General features: G+C 37.7%; 1 protein-coding gene, 1 non-coding gene and 1 pseudogene across 2 annotated transcripts in view; 1 reads left to right on the forward strand and 2 right to left on the reverse strand.

The window, feature by feature from the left end:
- Nucleotides 1–250: 250 nt before the first annotated feature.
- Nucleotides 251–392, reverse strand: LOC118601037. Its single transcript, XR_004950146.1, has one exon. It is a non-coding gene; the product is annotated as a U4 spliceosomal RNA (small nuclear RNA).
- Nucleotides 393–10,935: 10,543 nt separating this feature from the next.
- The window catches only part of RCL1 (RNA terminal phosphate cyclase like 1), a 49,422-nt gene continuing 34,892 nt past the window's right edge, over nucleotides 10,936–25,465 (forward strand). The window contains exons 1-2 of the mRNA XM_016138352.2: nucleotides 10,936–11,244; nucleotides 24,866–24,937. Coding sequence (XP_015993838.1) covers nucleotides 11,109–11,244; nucleotides 24,866–24,937 — 208 coding nt within the window. The 5' untranslated portion in view covers nucleotides 10,936–11,108. The remainder of the gene's footprint in view (nucleotides 11,245–24,865; nucleotides 24,938–25,465) is intronic.
- Nucleotides 15,235–15,353, reverse strand: LOC118601099 (annotated as a pseudogene).

Genomic DNA, 25,465 nt, shown 5'->3' on the forward strand with positions numbered 1-25,465 from the left:
CAGTAATCCAAACCATTGTCATCTGCTACCCAGACAATGGGAGTTGCCTCTTTATTGGTCTCTTCGCTTCCTCATTCAACAGCCCTCCTCCCCCATTTACATATCACCCACCAACCAGTAGACTCACCCTGTAATTCTTGGGCACAGTACCCTGGTTACTTCCTTCAGACCACTTGTCATAAGTTATATATTTATTTTGTTCATTTTGTTGTCTGTCTTCCCTACTAGATTGTGGCACAATGGGGCAGAGAATCTTCTGTTAAGTGCATCATTGTACCCTTCCTGCCTAGCACAGTGTCTGGCACAGAGTAGGTAAATAAATAGTTTTCATTCAGCAATAATCATGCCTCAGATAAACCTCATTGGCTTCAATACTGCCACTGCGCAAAGCTACATAAATAAATAGTTTTTAGTGGGAAGCATTAAGCCAAAGGGTTTAGGTTTAATTCAATAAGCAATGGGAAGTTTTCACACACATTGCAGAAAAAGGGCTGATAAAACATAAAGATATGTTAGGGGGGAATAATGGAGGCAACTGGATGGACATTAATTAGAGACTTGTACTAATAACTTCCCAGTTGATAGGGTCTAAAGTAGTGGCATAGAAATCAAGTGGAAGGGATGGGATCCTAGAGAGAGTTTAAAGGAGGAATTTCTGTCTTTATGAATGTGCTGAGAAGAAGAGAGAGGCATTGATGTTGTAAGTCTGGTGAACCAGAAAAATAACATTATTTCATCTCTTTAAAAAAGAATAGCATGACTAGGAAAAACCTCAGATCTGAGTGGAGAATTAGTTTTTGTTAGACATGTTGAGTTTGAAATGATAAATATTTCCGATAAGCCACTGAAAACAACCAAACTGGAAAAGTTTGACAATTTGGTCCACCATGCAATAGTCATGGGTTTTTTTATTCTCGATTTCCTTATCTGTAAAGTCAAGGAATTGAAATAAATTCTATAATTCTAGCAGAAAGGAGGTAGTTAAAGCTTTAAAATTCTAAACCCTGTTAAACAAATTTTAATGACACAGCCAAATAATTTTGAACTATAATTTTGTCATATCAAACATGACCATAAAAAGGTGTACCATTATCTATTGAATATGAAAAGATTTTAAGTATATGAGTACTTGTTATAGCCCATTTAATTCCAACTTATGTGTACTTTTCAACGTTTTCCAATTTTTATATGGCAGCGTGTAGCACTTCTATAAACAAACAAAAAAGTAGGACACATATTTTTAACAAGAAAGTAAAAGACTCACTGTGTAACTTCTGAATGAATATCTTTGAGGTGAGCACTTGCCTTTACACACCAAACATATGTAAGCACGGAAGTTACTAAATGTTCCCAGGAATCATTAGAAATTTCCCTCCAAGAAGTACACATATGTTGATGTTTCTTGGAATTTCTTGCAGCTGGTTTCCCTTCTCTGGTTTCAGATTGTCTTGATCCCAAAAATCACTGGGCTAGAATTATAACAATAAGCCCATTGTTCCAATATTTCTCCCTGAAGGCAAAATTCAGGGATTTGTCCCTTTTTGTTGTTGTTGTTGTTAGTATAGTCCCAGACCTAACTATTAGCTATTCTTCGCAATGTGGTTTTGATCTCTTTGAGGACTGTCACATCAAAAGTGTCTTTAATGGGTTCATTCTATTATGGTATGGCTTTCATTCCAGTAGCAACCAGCTTGGGAAGATAGTGATAGATGGTGGGGAGAATACAGCAGGAGAAGGGGAGTAGAGAATAGTGCCTGCAAAATTCAGAGGGCTCTTGGTTATTAGATTGAAGAAAGATCCAAATGTGAATGACTAGGAAATAGAATGGTCTGGAAATAATGACATTAAGGAATAATGCAAAAAAAACAAAAACAAAAAAAACAAAAAAAAAACAAACAAAAAAAAACCCAGAATATATTTCACCAGAAGAACATAGTATGTTAGATCTTTGTAGCAAGAGAGGTTAAATTTAGTCATAGAACCAATGCCTTTTCATAAGAAGGAGAAAGAAGTCAAGATGATATACAAAGAACTTTTAAACAATTAGAGTTATTGGGAAATGGAGCATGCTGCTCTTGTGACATAAGCTATTTATCCATATAAGTTTTCAAGAAGATACTGGAAGACTGCTCTCTGAAAATGGTACAGAGAGATATATGTTGGATGGAGCATTGGACTTGGTCATTTCTAAGATCCCATCAAACTCTGAAAACCAATGATTCTACAATAATTAATTAATTAGCCTGTAACCTGATATTGATCCCACAGATTATATACATTGTTTTTTTAGTTACAGAGTAATTATTCGGTACTTCTGTGCTGTTTCAGAGGTACATTTTTCAATGTCTTCAATTGCATTGAAACTTAGGTCTCCATAATATAGAACCACATTAGACTCTTTGATATATTAGTCGTGACAGGCTAGGTTATGTTACAATAATGAGCAACCCCAAAATCTCAGTAGCTTAAAACAACACAGGTTTATTTTTCACTCAGGCTACATGTCCATGGAGGATCAACTGCCACATTATGTTTGTCTCCGCTACAGGGCCAGGCTGATGGAGCACCTACTAAATGGAAAAATGCTGCTTGCCAAGGCAAAGGGAAAGAGGAGCTTCAGCCTGAAAGTCACACATGTAACTTCTGCTCACATTTTATTGACCAAAGCAAAACACATGGTCACATCTAAAAATCAGGTGGTCAGCAAGATGCATATGCCCTATTTTAAGAGGCAAATAAAAATTATTTATAATGTAAAGAGCATATAATCTATAATTTTAAAAAACTTAAATGTTGATAGAATTTTTAAAATGCTTCACTGGAATTTGGGAACAGTTTATTTTTTGTTCTCTTAAGTACTGTCAACATTATTGAATAAATCAGCTATAACTAGAAGATAGAAAGCTATAGACCCCAGAGTAAGATGTAGTTCTAACTCAGAGGTTAGGATAAGACCACCTTCTGAGATAGAAACTTACAAGCATCCATGTGTCACAGATGGGGTTAGTTTTCCAATACAGAGCTTTGTAACGGGTGTGGATTCCAAGTGTGTGGAGATATTAAAAGCCTCATCCTTGGGTGGCTGGACAGAGACTTGGCGTGGTAAAATTCCTGAGCCTATTGTTTTTGGTAATAACCAGCCTCACTCTTCTATTTCTGAGTGCAATTTGTAATAATAACTACAAATATTATTATTTTGTATGTGTGATTGAGAAACACTGGCCAGAGCAATGGTTAGTATATGCTGTTCTGGAGACTGATACTGGTCTTTGAGCAAGTCTTAACCAACCTAGAGAAAGTGAGAAAAATAAGGATTATTTCACGAGTGCAATAGATTGAATGTTTATGTTCCCTAGAAATTCATATGTTGAAATCCTGATCCAATGTGATGGTATTTGGAGGCGGTGACTTTCAGAAGTAAGTAGGGTAAGACTGTGGCACCTTCAGGAATGAGATCAATTCCCTCTAAGAAGAGGCCAGAGAGGTAGTTTTCCTGCCATGTGAGGACACAGCAAAAAGATGGCCATCTGTAAACCAAAAAGAATGGACTCCTCAATAACTCAACCATGCTTGCATCTTGATCTCAGACTTTCAGTTTCCAGAATTGGGAAAAATAAATGTTCGTTGCTTAAGCCACTCAGTCTGTGGTAATTTGTTATAGTTTGCATAAATGTTTTTGATTCAAAGGGCTGTATTTTACTTTGGAATTATGTATTTTACTTTGAAATTTGGAAAAGAAATTTTTTAGTAAATTAAAAATATGTCAAAATACTGCTTATCACCTCTCAGATGGGCAAAAATTTGAAAATTTAACAATATACTGTTTTGGTGAGGCTGTGGAGAAATAGGTACTTTCATGTTACAAGTGGGAATGCAAAATATGATTAGTATGAAAGAGAATTTGGCAATATCTAGAAAATTACGTATGTATTTACACTTTGTCCCAGCCATCTGCTTTTAGAAATATCCCAAAGTTATACTAGAAAAATATAAAAATATGTATGAGCTGAGCTATTAATTGCTGCAGTGTTATAATAGCAAGACACTAGAAATCTCCATTTTTTAGTGGGCTGTTGAATAAGACATGGACTATTTACATAAAGGAAGCTATAAAAAATGAGAGATAACTTTAGGTACTACTATGAAAGTGATTTGTAGGATATATTTTTGCTCATTGAAAACCAACATGAAGAAAATCATGTGTGGTACGCTACTACTGATCTACTTAACCTACTTATCTCTCCCTTCAGAACGCTGAAGGGAGAGAATAAAATTATAGATATATACTTATATTTTTTAAAAATAAGGCTACTAATATAAAGTAATTAAAAATAATAAAAATAAATAAATAATACGGCTAAAACAAAAACTTTTAAAACAATCAGCCCGCTATATTGAAAAGGAAGGGACAGGGTACAGAGGACAGAGACAGTAGCTACATTTCTCTTTATAGACTATGTTTTTGTAAATATGACTTGTTTCATAAATTTTACAGAATTATGAAATAAAGTTAATTAAAAAATTAATTCCTAAAAATTGAAAGCTAAATGAGAAAAGTAAGTCTAACTCTGTATTGAGTAGCTGGCATAACCACACAGAGAGGAACTATTTCTAGTGTTTCTAAAAAATAGTATTTTCACTATATATTCCTTGTGGTATATATCCTAAGGAATAAAAAATATATTGTACACTCTTTTCTGTAATCATATTGTTGGTGGTAGTGTTAGTACTGTTGTTTTGAGACTATTTTTTGTGTTTTGTGGGGTAAAGCAATTGAGAAATTATGTTGGGGGATTTGGGAATCAAGATTTTCACTAGAGGAACAAAGAGATACAAATATAAGAACAATGATATTAATTTAAATACCTCGACCCTGAGTTTGAATTAACTATACTATGAACTTGTATATACTTATTTTATCTTAAAAAAGAAAAAAGTATTTTCCTGCTCTATCTACTGAAAAAGCCTAGAAATGAGAACAAAATAGCAGAGTGCCCAGATTATGACCTCTAAATATCACTTCCCACTAGAAGAAATCAGAGCTTCTTGGAAAAAATGGCTGATTCCAGATTAGGGAAAGAAAGCATACAAATTGAGGCTGGAACATCATGATATTCAAGAAAGCAAGAAAGTTATCAAGAAATACTTGAGTCATGCAAAAAGCTTTATCAATTCAAGAGGAAGAATAAGCAGGAGGCTATAGTGCCTTTTGCAACCTACTCTCAGAAGTCATACTGTCACTTCTGCCATATTTTATTCATTAGAAATGAGTCACTAAGTCCAGCCCATACTCAAGGGAGGGAAATTAGGGTCCACCCATTGAAAGGAGTATTAAAAAATTGCTGGACATATTCTGAAACCAACACAATTGTTCTCTTTTTTTCCTTTTAATTTTACTGGTCTGTGACCTCCTAAAATGATAGAAACTCTAGTCTCAGAAATTTATGCTTTTTAAAAAGGTATAAAAAGATTGCAGAATCAGTTTTAAACATATTGAGGGATCGTACCAACATTTAATTCATGAGATTAAGGTGACTCCTTAGTTATTATCAGGCGAGTCAATCGAAAAGGAACCCTAATAGTATGTAACAGTAAATTATTTTTAAAGATAAAAATGATATATTGAAACAGTTCGAAAGAAATATAGAAGGATAAAGATTTTTATGTAAGAAAATACTGAAGAGTAGGGTAAATTCTAGGGGGTAAATTCATTTGCGGTATTATTTTGTTTATCCATTCATCAATTAATAGGCATTTAGATACCCCTTTACTGTCAATAGATCAAGAGTCTTTTTTATGGCTAAGTATTTCTAAAACAGTGAAAGAGTTGTAATATAGATAGTTTTGAATCAGATATTGGAACATGTGATTTGATGAGTGATGAGTGATTTGATGGAGACAGTTACTATAGAACTAAAGACAGTACTAGAAAATCAGGAATGTAACATTTATGTAACAATGCCATATTTATGTATTAAGCTTCAATTCACACTTGAAGTTTCATAATTATAAATCTTAGTGTTTCATAACTATGATATGATGGCTTCAAGATTGGGCAACTGGAGTCTCAAAAATTCTGCTCTAAGTGCTTATTACCTGCCGATCACCCACTTCTCTTTTACTTTCATAGTCAGTAAAGATGTTTATGTTTGTTCATAAAATAAGACTCAAATTCCTCATCCTGCCCTACTCCTGAAGGCTCTGAAACAAGCACACAACTCAAATTTTATCAGTGTTTTTACTACTAAGAATTATAGGAAAACAGAAATCGAATGTCACAATCAGTGGATCTCCAAAAATCACACACACAAAAAAGTCTTTAAAAGCATTAGTCATTGTTGTCTCTGGTCATCATCTAAATATAAACAGGACTTAGGCCACTGTCTTCCAACTCAGCATGGAAACCTCCCTAGGTGTTCCCTTGGGAGAGGGGGATCTATTCATAATAGAGGGGCTGGACTACAGAACCTGTGTTTCTTAGAATTCTGCAAATCTATAATCTCCATTCTCCAACAACTCCTCAGTTAATACCTTTTGCAATATGTTTAATCAGGTGGAGGAGAAAGAACATAGACTTTAGAAGCCAGTCAGACCTGGGCTTGAAACCCAGTGTATTAATTTTCCATACCTGTATAACAAATTACCACAAGGTGAGTAGTTTGAACACATATTAGTTATCTCACAGTTTCTGTGGGTCAGGAGTTTAGGCATAGCTTAACTGGGTTCTGTGCTTCAGGGCCTGAAAAGGTTGTAATCACAGTGTCAGCTAGGATGGGGTTCTCATCTGGAGGCTCAGCTTCTAAGTATTAACTACTTGAGTGTAGAAGTTTATGTATTTTGTCAAATTTGGGCAGTTTTGCCTATTTCTTCAAATATTCTTTCTGCTTCTTTCTTTCTCTCTTTTCCTTCTGGGACTCCCATCATGTGTATATTGGTACACTTGAAGGCTTCCATACTTTTTAAATGTTTTTAAAGCTTCTCAAGGTGTGGTCCTTAGGCAAGAAGCATCAACTTACCTGAGAAGTTATTAGAAAATGTAAATTCTCAGGTCCGACCCCAGATGTATTGAAGAAATTCTGGGATAAGGCCTAGCAATCTGTGTTTTAACAAGCCCTCCAGATAATTCTAATGCATGCTGAAGTTTGAGAACCAGTGGTTTAGACGGTTTTGAGTTGTTGATTTAGGCTAGCCATGTGTCTTTCAATTAATTGATTAAGAAATTAATTCTAGTCAGAGTTGTTGAACTCTTACTAGGTGCTAAGCACTGGAGATACAATTATAAGACTTTCTGCTCTAAATGACAGGATATACTTCTTGAACTTACCGGATCACAAAGCATAGTTAGGAAGGCTGCCACATAAGCAGGTTATCAAAGGAAATATATATATATATATATATATATACACACACATACACACACACACACACACATATATATACACACACATATATATACATATACATATATATACATATACATATATATACACATGTATATATATGTGTATATATGTGTATGTATATATATGTATGTATGTATATATATACATATACATATATACATGTATGTATGTATATATATATGTATATATATATATATACAAAAAAATGTAGCTGTGAGTAGTTGTTGTGGGAGCCTAGAGGAGAAGCACTGGACACAGAAATTCATCCTAAAACTCGAGCAGTTTAAGGATTAGTTCCAGGCAGAGATGAGAGAAAGCCCTTAGAACCATTATGGTTTCAGCAAAGGAGTAGGTAAAAGTAGGGTACTGAGCAACTTTCTCTATAGACTGGGAAGAATCCATTTCTACTCTGGCCCCTAAATCCAATTCCCTTTGCTGAGCCAAGTATGCTTTCATCCTTATTAAAATGGAAGTATTTGTGGAAGTAATTACAAGGCAAGGTGTATGACATTTATCATTTGTTTAAAAGAAGAATATGAGCAGATTAAGAAATTCATGATGGATAATTTCAAATATAAACAAAAGTGGAAAGAATTTTATCATAAACACCTGAGCAATCATAATATAACTTTTGAGCTAGTTGGTATGAGGACCAAATAAGATCATGTATATAGAGCTTTGATCTCAGTAGGCTTTCAATAATGGCCTTTATACTAGTCAAGGTTCAATCAAAAAAGCAGAAGCACTCCCTAGAGGTTTAAAATAAAGATCTGACCTAAATCACAGTCTATGTGAAGCTGTCGTTTTTGTGCCTGGTGTCCAAAGTCAGTAGCTTGAGCTGGAATCTGCATATCTCTCACCATCTCCAAGCTTCCAACTTCAATGATGTGAGTGACCAGCATAAACGGTATTCTTTGTCATGTGACGTAGATGCATAGCTGGCCCAGTGGTTGGAGTTGTTGAAGTAGGGTCAGGTGCTAGGTGGAGGAGCTATGGGCCTGGCTGCTACTCTATGCCATAAGATCAGCCTCCAATAAGTATGTGAGGTTCAAGGAGCTCGATACCCTGCAGTGACTTTCCAACATAAAAAATATGGCTGTGACATCATGATTGCCTTCCAAATTTCATGCAAGATGTTTCTTGTGGCTTGTTAACCCAAAATTATGTAGGGGAAGGTGTTCAGGGGTATGTAGTTTCCATTATCTGTTACTACGTATAACGACCACCACCAAACCCATAGCTTAAAACAATAATAGTCATTTGTTTAACCCAGGAATACGCAATTTGGGCAGGACTCAGCAAAGATAGCTCATCTGTGCTCCATATGGCATCAGCTAGGGTGGCTCCAAAAATTGATTGGGCTGGCTAGGAACTGGAATCATTTGAAGGCTCACTCACTCCTGTGTTTGGTAGTTGATGGTAGCTGTTAGCTGAAACAACTGGCTCTCTCTCTCTTTAATGTCTGTGACATGGCAGGTGCATGGTAGGCAGATTTCTTATTGGAGGTTCAGGGTTCCAAATATATATGATGAGAGAGGGAGAGGGAGAGGGAGAGGGAGAGAGAGCGGGAGAGAGAGAGGGAGAGAGAGGGAGAGAGGGAGGGGGGTGGAGAGAGGGAGAGAGAGGAGGACCTTCTATTCTGGTTCTGCTATATATTAGCTATGTCACATCAAGCAGGTCATTTATTGACTGAGAACCTCAGTTCTCAAAGCTAAAAAATTAGAACTTATTTTGGGGTTGGTTGCCCAGAAGACTCTGGGGCAATAATTTGAGTGAAAGTAGTTTATTTGGGAGTTAATCCCAGGAATTAGAAAGGAGCTAGGAAGTATACAGAGAAGAAAAGAAAGTCAATAAAAAATACCTAATCAAGCAGGTTACCCTGAGAGCAACTGGAGCTAAAACCTCTGGGAAACCCTAGGGAAACACGATAGAATTTCAGAACTATCTCACCCATGGGTTGAGAAAGCTGGAATATTTATACATCAACTCCCATCCCTCATTACGGGCATTAATTCTCCAGTACCTTTGGTCTGCTACGTTGCAAGCAAATGGGAAGAATCCTCAGACAAAGAGAGATAGGTGCTGTTAATGGAAAATTAAACAGGGTTGCACTGAAAGTAGTAAGAGCCAAAGGGATATGAACAGGGCATCAACAGGTTTTGCTACAAAGGTTATTAGTTGTTTTTTAAGGTTGTCGAATAATTAACACTCCTGGTGTGATGGCTCCTTTCCTTGCTTTGGCGTCCCCCAGAGTAGAATTTGAGGGAGGTCCTTACAGATCCTTGAGCTTTCAACACACCCACATCACCACTGTTAATTTCCAAAACGCAGTCTGAAAAACTGGCAATAATAGACATGGATTACACACCTCCCTCAATGGACTTCAGGCTAATTCTGTTAAAGTCTACCCACACCTCTAATTACATGTCACCATATAGGAGGTCAGATCTTCCCGGGGGTTCCCTATAACTGAGTCTTATCCACCTAAAGCTAGCAACTTTCATTAGTCTCACTCAAGTTCCCACCCCTTCCAGAATTACTCCCGTTCCATGTGTTCTGGAACTCATAAGCTGGTAACATTGTCCAAAAATGGCCGCAAAGCCAAGTTATTATGATATTGAACTCCTAAATTTGTGGTCATTTGATAGTTAACTGCGCGTTTTTGGTTTTTGAGCAGAGGTGTGACAGCCAATCTTTGGTAAGATGTTGGTGTGCAGGGTAAGAAGAGGACAAGAAAGAGGGAAAAATCTGTGTATGTGTATGTGTGTGTGAAGTTATTACAACTACTCATTTTGAGGTATGCGAGATGTGAGGACCGGACGGCGCGAATATAAAGGAAGGGAACGATGTGAAAGAGACAAGGCTTGGTGCCTCAAAATAAAATAAGCAATGGCCTGGTGTCGGAAGACTGGAGGCCCAGTGCATGCTGCCACTGCCATCTTTGTAGTGTTCCTCAAGCCTTTCCCCAGTGTAGGGCGAGAATGGCAGTACTTCGCAAGATAAAGGGGGGAGCGGGGAGCCAGCCGAGAGCTAGCAGCGCGCTCAAGAAAGGTATCTGCAACAGGGTAAGCGCGCCAATCATATTTTCTACTATATTAAGAAAAAAGGGGCGTGGGGTAATACCATTCACATCCCAGTGGCTGACGTCAGTAGTGAGGCTAAGTACAGGACCCGTCCCCGCAGGTTGCCTCCCCTTGCTTCTACTCTGGGAGAGACCCCGCAGAGAGTGCCCCGGAACGCGAGCTTCCTTCTCACCGCTCGCAGGCCGCCCCTCCCGGCTCCTCCCGCCGCGCGCTGTTGCCGGGGCCCGGGCACCGCCCAACTCCAGCGCGGACCAATGGCAACGCAACCCAGGCACCGCCTAGCTTCACCGGGCCAATGGTGGCGCGGCATGGGCACCGCCCTGATCCTGCGAAGGCCAATAGCGGCGCAGGCTGGTATCGGGCCGCCCACAGCCCCGGGCGGAGTGGCAGGAAGGGGGAGCAGGGGTAGGCGGTCACCGGCTCCGCCCCGCTCCCCTCTGACCCGGTGTCTCGTTTCTCCGTCTTCCTGTTCCAAACCACGTGGACGCGCAGGGACTGCGAAGCTGCGGGAAGGAACCCGGGTCGCCACTGCCACTGTCGCCGCTGCTGCCTGGGTCGCGACCCCCGCACGGGTCAGAAGTTCCTTCACCCCAGCCGCCGGCGCCTTGCGCAGGGCGCGCACATGGCGACTCAGGCGCACTCGCTCAGCTACGCGGGCTGCAACTTCTTGCGCCAGCGTCTGGTCCTGTCGACTTTGAGCGGGCGCCCCGTCAAAATCCGAAAGATTCGGGCCAGAGACGACAATCCAGGCCTCCGAGGTGATTCGGGACGGACAGCACGCGGGGTGGACGCAGGTGTTGAGGAGGAGACCGTGCTGATGCCCTGAGGGCCGGCGTGCGGGGAGCCTCCGGGTCGCGCGGGCGTGTTGGGGAGGGCTGGTGCGGCGTCGCCCCCGCGCCCGAGTGCGCCCGAGGTGGTGGGGGAGGCGGGGTCGGGCCGGGAGGGGTGAGCTCGGCTGCGCGCTGCGCTCGGCGTCTCCAGGGTGCTGATAGTAAACAGCTACACGTTTTCCTGTATTACGTGTTGCAGCAAATCCCAGGCTTCGCCCCTCGCTTGTCTTTAGTCCCTTTCGCTCTCGCCGTAAACCTCTCAAAAAAGAAACAGTTTGTTCGACTGAAATGTTGTGAATGGGCAAATGTAAAGATGAGGGGAGATTTGGAGAGAAGAGTACCCCTGGTTAGTTCCGTGCCCTGTCCCAAAACAGATCTTAGAAGCAGCTGCTCCCTTGGACACCGGCTATCCCTGTCTCCATGATTTCTTGGTTGCCCTCACACCTTGGGTGTGGAATAAAGAATTTTAAAATTCTGTGTTTTCAGCTGTGACTGTGATTGATGTGCACTGGACGGGAACTTTGAGATAAAATTTTAACAGTCATGGGTCTAATTGCCTTGACGTGAGTAAAGTGTTGGTGACAAGCGCCAAACTACGGGCTTCCAAGCTCCCTTTTTATCCTACAAAGATAGATTAAAGGTGGGCCCCATGTAAATACATCGATTAGAAGGCTCTGATTTTCAACTGGTCCTCTGGAATAAGACACATGCATTTAAAAGTTTCTTTCTGGTTATCTCAAATTGGGAGACTCAGTAAAAGAAAAAAAGAAAAAAAACCTGTCCGCAGATTGAAGGAGATGATGTGTGATTGGTCCTGGCAGATTTTGGGGTCGATGTGTTTAATTTCGCCCTGGCTCCTGTGATAGGTGGCCAGCCCATTTTATCATCTGCCTGAATGCATTTTTCTGGACATATTTCTCCCTCTCTTCAATGGCGATTGGTTGCATGTAAGAGGAAAATGCCATGTCATTGATGGAGATACAAGGTTAGGAAGGAAAGAACTACATCTCCATTCCATATAGAGGAACCTGGTGACAGTAGGAAAGGTTTGTATTGGTACATGATCATTGCCCCTGCTGTATTGTTCAAGAACACTGAAGAAGTTAAAGAGAGACCACTAGCTTGGTTTATTTCAGAGGCCCTTCGCCTGATTATCTCTTGCCCTTATTTTGAGTCTGGCCCTTTGGCAAAGCAATCGCATGATTGCCCTACTCTATGGTATTCCAGCCAGTTCTCCATTACACCTGCACATTACCCTAGAGAAATCGCTTCTAGCTGGCTATGGTAAGAAGACAGGCTTCTACTGCATAGCTTTTTAAAATTTATTTTGTTTTATTTTTTAGAGGAATAGAAGTACTTTAGCATGGAGATTTCTAATGCCCATAAGATAAAATTTAGTGTTTGTCTCTTGACAGGTGACCTCCAAATTAATGTTTAATGTTCCAAAGGATGCTTTCCTGTCTCCCCTCTCCACTGTTTGTGAGCATCTCCTCACTGTCATACGCATAAACAGAGCGTGGCCTCTTGGCATTTTTCCGAGAGGATACTGGACTCTGATAACTGGGGGAAGTAGTACTAGTTGGCAGATATGCTGGTATTTTTTGAGGAGCACATTATATAGCATTATTTGCCTTAATTTATTAATATACTAGGGGAAAAAAGAGGTCCCTAATTTAGATATCCTTGTGCTGGCTTCAAGGCCTAAGAAATCATGTGGATATTTGCTTAATTTCTTAGAGAACTGAAATATAGGTAAGTACAGTCAGACCTCTGTAGCCAGGGTTTTCGTATCTGCGGCTTCAACCAACTGTGTATCGAATATGTTTGAGGGGGAAAAAAATCACATAAAGTTTCAGAGGAAAACTTGAATTTACCACTCATCGAGCACTATGCAGAATCCATGAGAATAAAGTGATGTGTAGGCATACCCTGCTGGAGCCTATATGCAGATACTACACTATATAAGGCTTGTGAACTTTCCATGGATTTTATCTGCACGGTCCTGGAACAAATCCCCCCTAGACGCCAAGGGATGACTACACATGCATTCATACATATACATGGATATGTATATGTGTATGTATACACATGTAAGTATGTATACATAAATACACATAGCCCCTGATATAAACAATTATATGGTCGTAGTCAAGCGAGTCTTTGTGAGCTTGATTGACGAGATAACCAAAAGGCTGTGTTACTAGTCATCTTTCCCTTTCTGACTCTTCCTGAACTCAGATTCTGAGAGTTGGAAAAAACTCAGAGCATTTCCAATAAAATCTTCCCTTAGGTGCAAGAATTACATGTCTCAAAAGTGTCCGCTGGTATGGGCTTTGAAGGGTAGGGGTAGTACAGAGGACTTCTGCCTCAGGAGCAGTCATTCAGAAAAGATTTTATTGAGCCCCAGTATGTGCAAGGCTTTGTGGGGGTATAAACATGAGAAGTTGGTGGCCCCACTCGAGCTTTCTAAGGAAGAGCTTGACCAAGAGCTCAAGTAACTTGAAGTAGGGAGAGCTGAATGTTGTAAAGGGACTCATTGGAATTAGAACAGAGACTTCCCTGGAGGTTATGAAGGAAGGCTTTCTGCGTCTGCTTCTGATCCAGACAAATAGGATTGAGATGGTAGCTGTAAGAATCATCAATGGTGAAAGAAACAGCTTTTGAGTTAAAAAGGTTTTTCTATTATTACATTGAGATAAAATCCTTAATTTGTTATGGTTGTAGTAGCTTGGTGGTTGAGAGCTTGGGCTTAGATTTAGACCTTGGTTTGAGACCTGGTTCTGCTTTTGCTATTCCCTCTTGGACCTTGGGCATATTCTTTCACATTTTTGAGCCTCAGTTTTTTGCTCTGTAAAGTGGGGCCAGTACCAAAGTACAAAAATGGTGCCTGCCATGTAAGAAGAATAAATGTTAGCTGATTTTATTATGTATACTTCTACCCACTGGGTATAATCTGCTCTCTGGCATCTGAAATCTGTGCCTGCATCTATATAGAAACATTTCTAATATTTAAAGAATTATGTCTTCTCTTCGTTTTCTCTTTTTGGTCTAAAGTTTTCCTTTTAGGTAGTGGATTCCAAATATTTGTTTGTTATATGTATAATATAATGGTTCTTTACTAGGGGCAGTTCTGCTCCCCAGGAGACATTTGACAGTGTTTAGAGACATTTTTTTGTTGTCACAACTGGAAGGCTGCGCCTGGCATCTAGTAGGTAGACCCCAGGGGCGCCACTAAATATCTTGAAATGCACCGGACAGTTCCCCACAGAAAGAACTATTCTGTCTAAAATATTGGTAGTGCCGATATTGAAAAACTCTGGCCTCCTAGTCTTAATTATTAAGCCTTTTCTTTTTTTCCATTTCCCTGAGGTTGAGAATAGTAGTAAATGGTCCCAAGAAAACTGCATAAGGATTCATTCAGAAGGGGATTAGGCACAGCTCAAACTCCGTGATTTCAGGCGGAACAGTTTACCTCAAATAAAACTGCCTCCTTCTAGTGCAGAGGGATTATAAATAATGAGAAGAATTTGAACCCAAAAGAAAGATTATCTGGAATGGTTTTTATTAATTATATAGCCACATGTGTAATTGTGCTTCACTCTTGAGGAACATGAAAAATTATGTTGTCTCATTAGACTCCTATCAGTGAGGAGGAAATAAGTATTTTTTGGTTGCTGTTTAACTGAAGGTAAAAAAAAGCCAAGACACAGTTAGGTAAGATAGATGGTGAAGTTGACAGAGCTGTAAAGAGAGCACAGCCAGATCCGGTCCGGAGGGCCTGTTCTCCCTTCTGTCTGATGGATTTGGGTGTTCTTCATATTAAATTTATTAATTTTTTTAGGCACGGCACCCCTTGGTTGACCTTACAGATTGCAAGGACTTTGTTATCTTATAATCTCTTATTTTTTTTATTTTTTACGCCTATGGCACCTGGTCTTCCTAGGTGGTCTCCCATCCAAGTACTAACCAGGCCCGACCCTGTTTAGCTTCCGAGATCAGACGGAACTGGGCTTGTTCAGGGTGGCATGGCCATAGATGGGTGTTCTTCATATTTTAAAAGCAGCTGTCCAAAATGCCTCTGCCTCTGGATTTCACAAGGGCTATGTCTTGCAGAGTTCAGTTGAGTTAACATTTTCTGGGTAGGGTAAGGTCCAAATCGAAAAAATTCCACCAGAAATGGTAATTGTTTAAAGTGAGAATACAGAAATGATGGACTTGGGCAAGAGCATTGGTTTAGTAGTTAGGACAGGGGACTGCTCCTACCCCAGTTCCTGAGCAGGTCACATGCCTAAGCCTCACTGTCTTTCCCTGTGAAATTAGAGAGAAGAGTGTTTTGGTCCTGTGGGAGTGCTGCATTTGGCTTAAGCAGATGAGATTCTGTAAAAGGAGAGGGAAGTGAAGTTTTAATCAAAAGAATCCTTTAAAATGTGCTGAGGAAACATGTTGCATAGAGGTTCTTTGAAAGGTAGAACATCTTTTGATTAAACTGATGCATTGTTTTCATGATTAACCTGGCTGTTCATAAATGGGATCTTCTAAAAGGATGCTTGTAAGGGAAAACTTTTTCTCCTCTACTCTTAATACTTCTCTCACCAGATAAGTGGTCCCCCCCCCGCCCCTCCCCCTCACATCAAGCAACTGTAATTCTCAGCAGACATCGGCTGGATGTCCTACAAATTTAGCTCAACTCTTATACTGTCTGTGTGGTAATAGCATCAGATTCCACAGGTTAAAGTCTCAGTCTCACAAGACTGAACCTCCACTTCAGATGCCCGATTACAAATCTCGATCGCAAGTCTGGGTCACTTGTACTTCTAACTAGCTAGTTAGAAATTGGGGGTTTCCACAGCTCCTTCCTTGGGTCTGATAATTTGGTAGAATGACTCAAAAAGCTCAGGGGAACATTTACTTATATTTACCAATTTATTATAAAGGATATAATAAGGAATACTGATGAACTGACAGAATAAGAGTTATATAGGGCCAGCTCCAAAAAGTTCCTGAAGCAGGAGTGTCTTTCCTTGTAGAAGCAGGGTGTGCCACCTTCCCAGAACGTGGATTCCTGCATCAACCTGAAAGTTCTCTCCTTGTTCAAGAGTTTTTATAGGGCTTAATCTCTAGGCTAGACACCTCCCAACCCCAGGTCAGTGGATGTTCTTTCTAGTAACTGGACCTATGCCCCATTCTGAAACTATTTAGGGGCCCCACCCTATGCCACCTCATCATCATAAACTGAAGTGTGTTTAAAAGAGGCTCCTTAGGGACAACTTAAAAGACACTCCTATCACTCTGGAACTTCCAAAGAATTTAGGAGCTCTGTGCCAGGAACAAGGACACACATCAAATAATATTTGTTGTTATACCACAAGGGTGTACTTATATTTTATTTCAGTATGGTCTTGGACTCAGAGTTGTTGTTGATAGATACCTGGATTTGGGGAAGGCTAAATCTGTATGAATAAATTTTAGTTTGAATATTGTCTTGTTGCTAGGAACCTGCCCTCTTGTGCCTCTTGACTGTTAAAGTTTGCTCTCATGTGATGATTTTTAGCTGCCTCAAACAAGATGCTCATCTTTTAAAGACAAATGCCAAGAATTTTAATGGTCTATTTTCAGATGTGCTATTGCTTGGAAGCTGTAAAATGCTATTCCAGATGGAATTATGCACTGTTTTTTTTTTAGACTAAATTTTTTATTTTGAGATCATTGTAGATTCACATGCAGTTGTGTAATGCAGAGAGATCTCGCTGCACTTTACCCAGTTTCCCCATTGGTAACATCTGGAAAAACTACAGTAGCAATATTATAACCAAGATATTGACATTGATAAAAGTGAGGATACTGAGCTTTTCTGTGATCACAAGGATTCCTCAAGTTGCCTTTTGATAGCCATATTCGCTTTCTTCCTTTCCCACCCACTTCTTAACCTTTGACAGTCACTGATCTGTTCTCCATTCCTATAATTTTTTCATTTGAAGAATGTTCTATAAATGGAATCACACAGTAAGTAACCTTTTGTGGTTGACTTTTTTTTTTCTCTCAGCATGATTCTCTGCACGTTTATCCAAGTTGTTGTTTTTATCAAGTTTGTTCCTTTTTATTGCTGAATAGTGTTCCTTTGTATAAAAGTACCAGTTTTTTTTAATCACTCACTTGTTGAAAGACATCTGTATTGTTTTCAGGTTTTTTTTTTTTTTTTGACTGTTATAAATAAGGATGCTATAAAAATTTGTGTATAGGTTTTTATGTGGACATAGTCTTTCTTTGGAATAAATGTACAGGAGTCCAATTGCTGGGGTGTATGGCAGTTGCATGTTTAGGAAACTGAAAGACTATTTTCCAGTGTGACTTTACCACTTTATATTTAATTTCTCTACATTCTTGCCAGCATTTAGTGTTGTCACTTTTTTTAATTTTAGCCATTCTTATTGGTGTGTAGTGCTGTTGTGTAGCTTAATTGGTGTATTCCTAATGGTTAATGATGTTGAACATCTTAACGTATGCTTATTTGCCATCTACATAGCCTCTTTGGTGAAATGTCTTTTCAAGTCTTTTGCCCATTTTCTAGTAGGATTGTTTGTTTTCTGCTGTTAAATTTTGAGATTTCTTTACATGTTCTAGACTTTTGTCAGATACATGATTTGCTAATATTTTATCCCACTTCATAGCTCGTCTTTTAGTCTCTTAACAGGGCCTTTTGCAGAGGAAAAGATTTTAATTTTAATGAAATAGAATTAATCAAATTTTTCTTGTACTGCTTGTGCTTTTGGTGTCAAGTCTAAGCCTTGCCCTAGATCCTGATTTGATAGTTTTACATTTTACACTTAAGTTAATTTTTGTAGGAGGTGTAAAACTTAGGTTGAGGTTCATTTTTTTGCTATGGATGTCCAACTCTTCTAGCACCATTCGTTGAAAGACTCTTAATTCCATTAAACTACTTTTGCATCTCTGTAAAAAACCTGTTGGGTATATTTGTGTGGACCTCTTTTGGGTTCTCTATTTTGTACCACTGATCTATATGTGTATCTCTTTGCCGGTACCACACAGTCTTGATTACTGAACCTATATAATAAGCCTTGAAATTGAGTAGGCTTATCTCTCCAACTTTATTGTTATTTTTTTGGTGATTATTTTAGCTATTCTAGTTCCTTTGCCTTTCCATTTAAATGTTAGAATAATCTTGTCTATATTTAGAAAAAAAATTTTTGCTAGGATTTTGATAGGAACTGTGCGTTAAACCTGTATATGTCAATCTTTACTATATTGAATTTTCTAATCCATAAACATAGTATATCTTTCCATTCGTTTAGATCTTTGATTCGTGTATTGCATTGTGTAGTTTTCAACATACAAGTCAGGTTTCTGTGTGTTAATTGCTAGGGTATAGAAATACAATGTGGTTTTTGGATGTTTTTCTTGTACCCTGCAACCTTACTGAATTAGTTCTGGGTTTTTTAAAATAGATTTATTTGGATTTTCTTTGTAGACAGTCATATCGTCTGCAAATAGGAACAGTTACTTCGTTTTTCCTGAACTTTATGACTTTTATTTCTTTCTTCTTCACTTGGCTAGAAGTTTTAGCACTACATTAACTTAAGTAAGAGTGATGAGAACCTCCTTGTATGTTCCCTATCTTAGGGGGAAAGACTTAAGTGTTTTTCCACTAAGTATAATGTTAAGCTGTATGTATTTTTTTAGATGCTTTATTATCAAGTTATGGATATCTTTTTTCTTATTTTTGAAAAGGTATTTTTAAAATTATTATAATTATTATATTTTGTCAAGTGCTTCTGCTCCAGTGAATGTAAGCATTTGATTTTTCTTTTGAGCCTATTAATTTGGGTGATATCATCCCCTGTTTCATTCCTGATATTGATGAATTGATGATTTGTGTCTTCCCCCCGAACCCCCTTTTGTTTATTGGTCAGTCTTGCTAAAGGTTTAAAAGACCCAACTCTTTCATTAATTTTTCTCTATTGTTTTTTGTTTTCAATTTCCTTTATTTCTGTTATTTTTATTATTTCTTTCCTTCACTGCTTTGGATTAATTTTCCTTTGTTTCTAAGTTCTTGAGATGAGGCTTAGATTATTGGAAACTTTCTCTTTTCTAATGTATGTATTTAGTGCAATAAACTTCCCTCTCAACATTGCTTTAGCTGTGTCCTGCAAATTTTGATGTAATTTTAAATTTTCATTCAGTTCAGTGTATTTTTTTTTTCTTTTGAGACTTCCTCTCTGAATTATGGATTATTTATAAGAGTGTTATTTAGTTTCCAAGTGTGGATATAGTTTCCTGTTATCTGTCTATGATTTCAGTTCCGATTCCATTATGGTTGGAGAACATACTCTGGATGATTTCAATTCTTTTAAATTTGTTGAGGGGTTTTTGTTTGTTTGTTTGTTTGTTTTTAATGGCTCGAGATGTGGTTTATCTCGGTATATGTTCCATGGGCACTTGGAAATAATGTGTATTCTCTCATGGCTGGAGTGTTCTATAAATATTGATTAGATCCTATTGGTTGATGGCATTGTCGAATTCTTTGTCCTTGCTGATTTTCTGTCAACTTTTGAGAGAGGGGTATTGAATTCTCCTATTATAATTGTAGATTTGTCTTTCTCTTTTCAGTTCAAAAAGTTTTAGCTTCATATATCTTGCAGCTTTGTTGTTTGGTACATTTAGCATTATTAGATTTTCCTGGTGGATCGACTCTTTTATACAATGTTTTCATCGTCATTAGTAATTTTCTGAGGTGGAGGAAATGCTGTAGTGAATTTGGGCTAGAGAGAGCTTATCTCCTCCCAATGTGTTTGTAAATAAAAGAACTAGATTGAAGAGTTTGGATGTTAATGAAAACTTGAAAGATGGTCAAAATAGCATAAATGAGAGAATTAAGTTGCCCTTTGTTGGTTTCATTTTTTTTTTTTTTTTTTTTATGTAAGCAAAGCAAAATATCTAGGAAAACTTGAAGGTATGGGACCAAAAAAAGTAATGTTCAATGTTTGTTATAAAGCAGCAGTAAAATTTTTTGTATATATATATTAGCGTTCTATTTCTGCACAATAAAGGTCTAGATGTATTTAAAATTGCTGGGTCAAAGATTATACTTTAAAAAAAAATGAGAATGTGAGGTCAAATCAAAGTATTTGAAATCCTCTTGCTTAATTGGTAAGATAGCCTTTTCCTTAATTGATATTTCTTCCTTATTGTGAAACCTGTCATTTTTTTTTAAAGATGTATCAAATGGTATTCCTAGTATCATGATGGAGAGATCATTAGGTTTCTTTGTTTTTTATTTTTAAAGGTGTTATTTTTTTAACTTGATTTTTCATTTTTAAAAGTCTTTTATTAAAATATAGTACACATTAGGAAAAGTATACAAATCATAAATGTAAGCTTAATGAATTGCTATTACGTGGATATATCCACGTAGCCATTACCCATGTCAAAAAAGAAAACGTGACCAGTGCCTCCCACAATCTCTGTCATGCTTGCTCCTAGTCATACAATTTCTTCCCACCCCCAATATAAACAATAAATTGACTTTCTACACCATAGATTAGTTTTTTAAAGTATTAACCATAATTTATTTGAGTATGTATTTTGTGTGTATTTGGCTTCTTTATTTCTGTATTGATTGTGAAATTTATCTCTGTTGTAGCATTAGTAGTTTGTTGGTTTTCCTTGCTGTGCCATATTACATTTTTTAATATGCCACAATTTCTGCATTCTCTGTTCAAGTATTGCAGATGTTGTGTTCCACTCCGTGACTTGTCTTTTCACACTCTCAATGGTGTCTTTGGGAACAATAGTTGCTACTTTTAATGTAGTCCAATTTATAGATCTTTCTGTGACCTTTTAAAGATATCTTTGCTTACCATGAAGCCACAAAGACATTCTTGAACTTTTAAGGTTTCTGTTTTTGTATATAAACAATATTACATTAAATAAATTTATTTTCCATACTTCGTAAAACAGAATTTTACTGAAAAAGTAGATGCTGAATTTTATCAGATGCCTTTTCAGTAGCAACTAAACTTGTTATTTGATTTTTTTTTCTGTTTATGTATTTGATCTTGTATTTAATTATGTTGTAGTTTTCTTTTATTTGAAGCCCATTCCCAGGATGTACTGTTCTTAATCATAGTGGATAGCTAAAAAATGTGTTACGGTCGCTTTTCTAAGATTTTATTTAGGAGTTTTCATTTGTTCTTATTAAATAAGGTTAGTTTGTAATTTAATTTTTTTTGTGTGTGGTGCTTTTAACTGTTTTGCAATTGAAGCCACCTCTGTACATTCTTTTCTGTTCTTTGGAGTGTTTATTACTTGATAAATTTTCTCATTCTCTTTGTTTCATGTTTATCTTTTTTTATCTTTTGTTTTATTTATTTTGATTTGTCATATTTTCATATAGCTACATATCTTAATTCCAAATATATCAGTAAATAAAGGAGAATAACTTACTAGAAAAGTTTGTAATCTTTTATTACATTATTTTTATTTCTGATTTTATTATTTTCTTTTAAAAATGAACGAGACAATTGATTTGTGTTGAATTTTCTCAATGAATTAGCACATATTTAAAAACCATTAATTTTAAGTCTGCATAGTGTTCTAACATATAGGTATGCCATAATTTAATCAGACTAGTACTTAAGTTATTAATACCATTAAGTTGAAACTGTAATTTTTGAGATTTGCTTCTTGTTTTAAAGTATAGATCTTTAGATTATATTCCTTCTTTTACTCCTCTTCTTTGAGACTTGGTTTTGTTTTTCGTAGTGAGGAATGTGTCAGGCTGATTTCTGTGACACTCTTATAGGAGTTACCAGCCATTTAAAGAAATGAACTCACTTCTTTGGGTGGATAGGGAAAGGAGAGCGAGCATTAGGCAGTGGAGATGATATTTAAGGAATCCTGAGACAGAAGGTCCTAACAGTACAAAGTTGTTTAAAATGTGAAATATAATAACATAAGAAATGTGTAAGACATAAAAGTAGTACTTAAAGGATTATAAAATAAACACCTGTGTGACCCCATCTAGGTCAAGAAATAGAACATTTCCTGCCTGCACCTATGGGGCCTCTTTCATTTATAGCTCCCTTCCATGCCCCTAGTGGTGACCACTTTCCTGACCTTTATGACATTAATGTTAATTGTCTTTATAACCTAATTGTGCATTTCTAAGCCAGGTAGTAAAACTGTGCTCGTTTTTGGAACTTTCCCTTAATATTTTTAGATATCTAAAATTTTGTTACTCCCAGGAACAACCTTGAAGAGAAAGAGTCACAGAGAGGATGTGTGGGAAGTGAAGGGGCAAGGAATCCTATACATCTTGTCTTAATGAAACTTGGGAAACTTCAGTCTTACTATCATTGGGTGAACTTGAGATCTTTTATGTACCAGGTGATGGAGCTATATCTTCACTGTTGCCAGGATTCTGAAACTACCTCTTTATTTGATTCTTTGAAGTACAACTTCCAAAGCACTTATTAGCTGTGACCAGGGTATGTTCCTGCCTGGAGGTTTCTATATACCCATTGTTTTCCTACTCGTGTTCCTCTGCTGGGCATTTTTAACTGTGTTCATGCTTAAGAGCCTCGTGGATTACCAAAAAGAATTTTAGTTTTAAAGTCATGCTTTATTTTTCTTTCCTCATCTGTGAAAGCTATAGAGTTTAATTTTGGGCTTTATTCAGAAATGCTTGTCCCTCTCTCATTTCGGCATTTCAAAACCTTAAGCAAATCAAGGGTTTTCCTTTTTTGTGCCAAGTGCCTTGCATTTTTCTGTAAACATAAGTATTAAGTGGCATTATGGTATGGATCATGTCTGATTTCTAAAATATAGACTATTCTATATAAAAAGACTAGAAGTAATTTCTAGTTTTGTAGTTGCGACCTACCCTACAACCTTACACACACAAATATATGTAAAACTGAACTAAAGTTTCATGAACAGTACCTTTACTATGTATAGTTACTCTGATATAATTTATTCTGTTCTGATTCCCTTAAAAATAAATGTTGATTGAGGACATTAAATTGTATGTAGGATCCTTCATTAGGTCACTGCCTGTAGCTTAAAAATACCATGATTTTTGAGAGAAAGAGGTTGGCTCTGAGGAATTAAATTGAGTTAGGCAAACTAGTGCTTAAGAGCCTGGACTTTGGAGGACGAATGGACTTGGGCTCAGTTCTTGGCTCTGTCATTTGCCAGTCACAAGCTAGTAGGCATTCTTGAGCTTAAGCCTTCTATAAAATGGGAATTGCACTTCCTGCCTTGGGGTTTTTAGAATTAAATGAGAGAATGTATGGCTGTAAGGTAAGCTTTAATACATACCTATTATTAACCCTTATTAGCCATTGTTACTTGTTTCAGGACTTGGTGGATTTTTTCTGACTTGTAGCCCAGTAGTCTTTGTACAGATTGCAGTATCTACTAATGACAGGAGTTATGGGACAGTTAAATAACAGAACAGGTGGATGGGAATTGCTTAGTTAATCTGCTCACCCTTTGGGATCAGTTCAGGTGACTGCTGGGGTCTGTGCTTGCAAACACCGCTAGTTTGTTATAAGAGTGGGAACTGCATCAAAGTGTCAGGCAGTCACAATGCATTCAGTGCAGAAGAGTTGGTTCTTCCTGTCCTTGTTTATGGGTAGGAAGTTGAAGCTAAAGTGCTTACCTGCGTGTGTATGTGTGTGTTTGTGTATGTGTAAAATCACCTCAGGGCAAGGTCAGAGGACATTCTTTCCTGAGTCTTCACTCTACCACCTTCCATATTTCACATTTAAAATCAGTGGCCGCCCTACCTACCCCCTTTTTAAAGAATGACCAGCTTTTATCTGTTCATTTAAGGGAATTGAAACAACTTTGAACTTTAAATTTTAAACACGAAAATTAAATTCATATAAAGTCCTACCATGGAGAGAAACCCATTTATTAACATTTGGTGTTTTTCCTTCCAGTCTTTTCTCATGCATTTTTAAAAGGTAGTAATAGTACTATATATTCAACACAAGCACCTTTATAAATGAACTGGTTATACAGCTCTAGATCAATAAAATGGCAGAGAAAGGGAGAAGGGACACTGTTGAATGGGAGAGATAGTGACTTCTTACTATCTCTAAGCCTGAAGGGTGGCCCTCAATTTAAACTGCCCTCTCAGGTATTATTGGAATAAGTATGAGTTTGACTTTAAAACTCTTCCCTACTTTCTGCTATTTCACCCTTATTTGGCATGTGCTCCTGAGGTCAGAAAAATAGGTCTTATGCTGCTGAAATTAATGTTCCTTTAGATTATGGTAGAGTTGCTATTTTTTGTGGAATATGAAAGCTGGATTGTTTCTAATAGTTCTACTAAACATATATATGCTTGTCAGTGCTTTTCAGCTGCTTCAGGTTCCTCAGCCAGTGATCCCCCTCAGGTCCTGAGAAAAACCCAAGCGTGATGCAGGAAGTAACTTACCTTCCACGGCAGTGCATCTATGAGAGGTGCGCTCTGAAAATGGTGACCTAACATGAAGCCACAGATTTTTTTCAATTTTTTCCACAGATTTTGAAGCCAGCTTCATAAGGCTGTTGGACAAAATAACAAATGGTTCTCGAATTGAAATAAATCAAACAGGTAAGCTCCTTCTCATTCCTGAAAGCACCAACATATGTACTACTTAAACATTCCTGTTTCTCACTCTATTTGATGGTATAAATATTCTATTCAGATGGAAAAACCCAGTTTCCTGTCTGTGATACAATTGTTTGGAAATGTGTGTGAAATCTGCCGATTTAAGACTGAAATTTTTAGATCAACAAACAAGCACCTCCTCTTTTTTAACAATGAAAATACTTTATACCAACATTTATATACAACTTTTCAAAGTCCATTTACTTATATTGTCACAGTAAAACCTTACAACAAACTTTGAGGTAGTTGTATGTGTTGAATTTTACTTTTTTAATTTGTCTTTTAAAATAAGTTTATACAGGTATATGCAAAAAATGTGAAAGTCCCTTTACCTGTTTCCTCTTTCATTCCGTCCCCCAGGTGCAGCCAGCTTAGGGTACGTGCCCTTGTCTCCTCTATATGGATTTGCTTACGTGGGCACCTCTGCATCTCAGACCATCAACAGGGTCATGCGTGCTCTTCATATGCTCT

This window comes from Rousettus aegyptiacus, unplaced genomic scaffold (assembly GCF_014176215.1).
Source record: "Rousettus aegyptiacus isolate mRouAeg1 unplaced genomic scaffold, mRouAeg1.p scaffold_m13_p_3, whole genome shotgun sequence".
Classification (NCBI taxonomy): domain Eukaryota; kingdom Metazoa; phylum Chordata; class Mammalia; order Chiroptera; family Pteropodidae; genus Rousettus; species Rousettus aegyptiacus.